Source organism: Mastomys coucha, chromosome X (genome assembly GCF_008632895.1).
Source record: "Mastomys coucha isolate ucsf_1 chromosome X, UCSF_Mcou_1, whole genome shotgun sequence".
Taxonomy (NCBI): domain Eukaryota; kingdom Metazoa; phylum Chordata; class Mammalia; order Rodentia; family Muridae; genus Mastomys; species Mastomys coucha.
In genome coordinates, this window is record NC_045030.1 from 107,150,940 (window position 1) to 107,155,451 (window position 4,512).

General features: G+C 36.2%; 1 protein-coding gene across 23 annotated transcripts in view; it reads left to right on the forward strand.

Annotated features, from left to right (window-relative positions):
* The window catches only part of Gpr174 (G protein-coupled receptor 174), a 36,926-nt gene extending 32,993 nt beyond the window's left edge, over positions 1-3,933 (forward strand). For all 23 annotated transcript variants that reach the window (XM_031366721.1, XM_031366713.1, XM_031366697.1 and 20 more), the window contains one exon: positions 674-3,933. In XM_031366721.1, the coding sequence (XP_031222581.1) occupies positions 1,192-2,199 (1,008 nt within the window). In that variant the 5' untranslated portion in view covers positions 674-1,191 and the 3' untranslated portion in view covers positions 2,200-3,933. The remainder of the gene's footprint in view (positions 1-673) is intronic.
* Positions 3,934-4,512: the final 579 nt, after the last annotated feature.

Below are 4,512 nucleotides of genomic sequence, written 5' to 3' on the forward strand. Positions count from 1 at the left end.
CCCAATCACAAAAGAACAAACACGGTATTTTCTTTTTCTTTATTGGATATTTTCTTTATTTACATTTCAAATGTTATCCCCTTTCCCAGTTTCCCCCATCTCAGAAACACCCTATCCCATCCTCCCTCCCCCTGCTTCTATGAGGGTGTTCCTCCACCCACCCATCCACTCCCATCTCCCCGCCCTCAATTCCACTACACGGGGGCATCTATAGAGTCCTCATAGACCAAGGACTTCTCCTCCCATTAATGCCTGACAAGGCCATCCTCTGCTACATATGCAGCTGGAGCCATGATTTCCTCCATGTATACTCTTTGGTTGGTGGCTTAGTCCCTGGGAGCTCTGGGGGGTCTGGTTAGTTGATATTTTTGTTCTTCCTATGGGGTTGCAAACCCCTTAAATTTCTTGATTCCTTTCTCTAACTCCTTTATTGGGGACCCCACACTCAGTCCAATGGTTGGCTGGGAGCATCCACCTCTGTATTTGTAAGACTCTGGCAGGGCCTCTCATGAGACAAACATATCAGTCTCGTTTCAGCATGCACTTCTTGGCATCCACCAGTAGTGTCTAGGTAACTGTATATGGGATGGATCCCCAGATGGTACAGTCTCTGGGTGGTCTTTCCTTCAGTCTTTGCACTACACATTTATTCTCTCTCTCTTCTTCAATGCAGATCTGAAAAATCTGGCAAAAAAAAAAACCATCAAAGTCAGTCGTCTTCGAATAGTGGCAGAGCTGACCTGCACTGAAGCAAACGTTTCTTCTGTGTGTGCCAGACTTCTCCCCATAAAAGAACATGAAATGTCCTTCCAAACACCTGTAAAGTGATGACCAACATATGGGAATTTGAGAAGCTGATGTATGAGACAGTTATGAATCAAGTGAGAAATATCCAATTTCCATGATGTCCTGGAAGTCCTTACAACAAAATAAACAGGACAAGAAAATTTTAACAACCTTTCATGTGTACTTGCACAATGGATTTCTGTGGTTGTGTATACAAATCTGAGGCATAAATATAGCCAGGCTTTTTTAACATTCCCAAATCATATGTAGAGGGTAACAATTGTAGAAAAAAGTTATTTTATACTCTGCCTCTCTGAACCACTGACTTCTGGGCAGTACAGAAGTTACTTGTAGAGTTAGATTTTGAGTGACCAGTAGACAAAGAAAATTTCTCTGAAAATAATCATGACTGATAATTTTACATGTAACAAGACTGATGGAGACAATACAGATTTTAGATACTTCATTTATGCAGTAACATACACTGTTATTCTTGTGCCAGGTCTCATAGGGAACATATTAGCCTTATGGGTATTTTACGGCTATATGAAAGAAACCAAAAGGGCTGTGGTATTTATGATAAACCTAGCCATTGCTGACTTACTACAGATTCTCTCTCTGCCACTGAGGATATTTTACTACTTGAACCATGACTGGCCATTTGGTCCTGGTCTCTGCATGTTTTGTTTCTACCTGAAATATGTGAACATGTATGCCAGCATCTACTTCTTGGTCTGCATCAGTGTGCGAAGATTTTGGTTTCTCATGTACCCCTTTCGTTTCAATGACTGCAAGCAGAAATATGATTTGTATATCAGCATTGTTGGCTGGCTGATCATCTGCCTTGCCTGCCTACTCTTTCCTCTCCTCAGAACCAATGATGATACTCCAGGTAACAGAACCAAATGCTTTGTGGATCTTCCTATCAGGAATGTCAATCTGGCCCAATCAGTTGCCATGATAACTATTGGAGAAGTGGTTGGATTTGTTACTCCTCTTATGATTGTTTTATACTGTACTTGGAAGACAGCTTTGTCATTACAAAATAAATACCCCATTTCTCAACATCTTGGAGAGAAAAAGAAAGCCCTGAAGATGATTCTAACCTGTGCAGGGGTGTTTCTAATTTGCTTTGCACCTTACCACTTCAGCTTTCCTTTAGATTTTCTGGTTAAGTCCAATGAAATTAAGAGTTGCTTAGCAAGGAGAGTGATTCTAATATTTCATTCTGTGGCCTTGTGTCTGGCAAGTCTGAATTCCTGCCTTGACCCAGTTATATATTATTTCACCACTAATGAGTTCAGAAGACGTCTTTCAAGACAAGATTTGCCTGATAGCATCCAACTCCATACAAAATCATACAAAAATGTGAGTAACCATGCCACTTCTACCATGGCAGCTGATCTATGCTAAAGAAAACCCAGAACCAAACATGGCCTGGAATGCAAATACCAGAACACATTCGTAGTACCCCATCAAGACAGTATTCTCAGAAAGTATTCATAACCTTTCAGAGTGGTCTATATTACTTACAATGGAATGCACATATTTATGACAATACCTGTTTAGAATACTGTATTTCAATAGTCATTGCTGGTGACATGTCCATGCAGTAATGTTGGACCAAGTCTTTAAGACTTAAGTGGTAAAATTTTGATAACACTGCACACATATGCTCTTAGCTAGAGTCATCAGTTTCATCTGTGAATCTAAGTCACAAAGAGGTTACTCTCTCAAGCCCATTTTAAGCACTGAGTTTTCTTACCTCAGATGCTGAATCTATGTTCAAAAGGTATGTAATTGTCCATTTGTAGTAGTGATCACAGTTTTAATTCCAACATATTTGATTGTGTTTAAAGTAAGGTGGGCAAAACTTGATGTATATATAATGTTACAAAAAATAGGGTAATTGTTATCTATCTCTCAGATGTGATTCCATTCAAGGATTTGAAACTCCAATGCTTGATTTCTTCAGTTAGTTTCAATATGAAACATCATCTGTCACATTACTTGTTGAATGAAGTTCTAAAATCAGGCTTCATTACACTTAAACTAAGAACAACAAAATTCATGATACACAGTAATCCTCTGTTATTGTATAAAATGCTACATTGAATATTCCCATGGCAGGTAGTTTTCTACAGTTGACCCAAGATGACTCAGATGACTTTTATGTTTTAGAGAAAGGACAGAGATAACAATCACAATTCTGGCTCTCTGAAAATAGGTTCATAGAATACCTTCAGAATTCTATGAACTGGTCTAGGAGAGGTATAGCTTTTCATCATAATTTAGAATTACATAGAAGAAATCTGACAGGTTATAACTGTATTTACTGAGCCTATGGAAGAAACAGTGAACCAATTAGTCACTGAGCTTGGACAGAGTGAAATTATGAACCAAAGTGAAGTATAAGTCTTAAAAATCACTATTTTTCTTTAAATATTTCCCAAGGTAAGTGGTGCCTATTAAGGCATCTACACAAGTCAGAGTAAGACATAAAGACAGTGGTCATGTGGGCATTTAAATATGCATTTTCCAGTTAAGTTATGATTATTAAGCCTATAAAGATTACCTTTCAGAAAATGCCAGAAGCAATTCTTTCACCTTTTGAGAAAAGTGTAGATCATTCAAGCAGCCTTACATACTCCTTATAAAAGCTATGCCTACTATCTGTTTGGTACTACTGAGCAGGAAAAACTCGGGTATGTGGCTCTAAGTACTGGAACATTCTGAAGCATGATATACATTGTAAAAAAAGATTACTTTTAGAAATATTGTAATAAGAGAATGTGGAGAAAACATTCTTTACATTGAAAAAATATAGAAATCAAGCAAGAAACACACACACACACATACATACAGTTTAGTTTTAGGTATATAGTTAATGATACTATATGTTTTGGGGGAAACTAATTAAATTGACATGAATTTTGGCTTCTAATACTAGTGAGAAACTTCTAAAGTTTTGTCTGAGTAAGTAAAACAAAGTATTGCTTATGCTTATACAGTTGATTAAAATAATGTATTAGAAAAATGAATTTATGCTGCTAGCAACAGTATATTTATATATTTTGTAGTTATTCCTTGTAATGTATACATGTTTTGATGTATTAAATAAGTGTTATTTTGTTTTCAAAAGAAAAACTATAAATGTGTGTGGTCTATTTGTTTTAAAGTGATTTCTGTTTGGCTGTAATGTTGTATTGTAATAAGATTACAAGTAATCATTTGTGAAACTATGAAACAACTATGGGTACTTGAAATAGTACTTACACGTAAAGTATCTATGATTACTATTTTTTGTAGCATGCATTACACTTTTTAAAGTCACTTTGGGAGATCACTGTTTGAACTTTTTCTAACATTGATTTCACTATACTCATACCATTTTTAAGGGAGAGAAAATATTCCTAGGATATTACTGACCATTTTAGAGTAGCTGAGAGTACAGTCCATTTGTTAAATATTTCTTCTACATCATTTAGGGATAATCAAGTATCTAATGATTTATGCTATTTATCTACCTATGCTGTCTATCTGAGTTTGTATTCAGCATCTGAGTACTAAATCAGAATCATTTTCCTGATAACTTCATCTTCCTCATCAATACATTTGAATCTTGCTCCATCCCCTTACACTTTGATCAACTTATTCACAATAAGGTGCTAATTATAACGTTAACTTCATATTAATTTACCAAGAAATAACTGAAGTTCATACCTT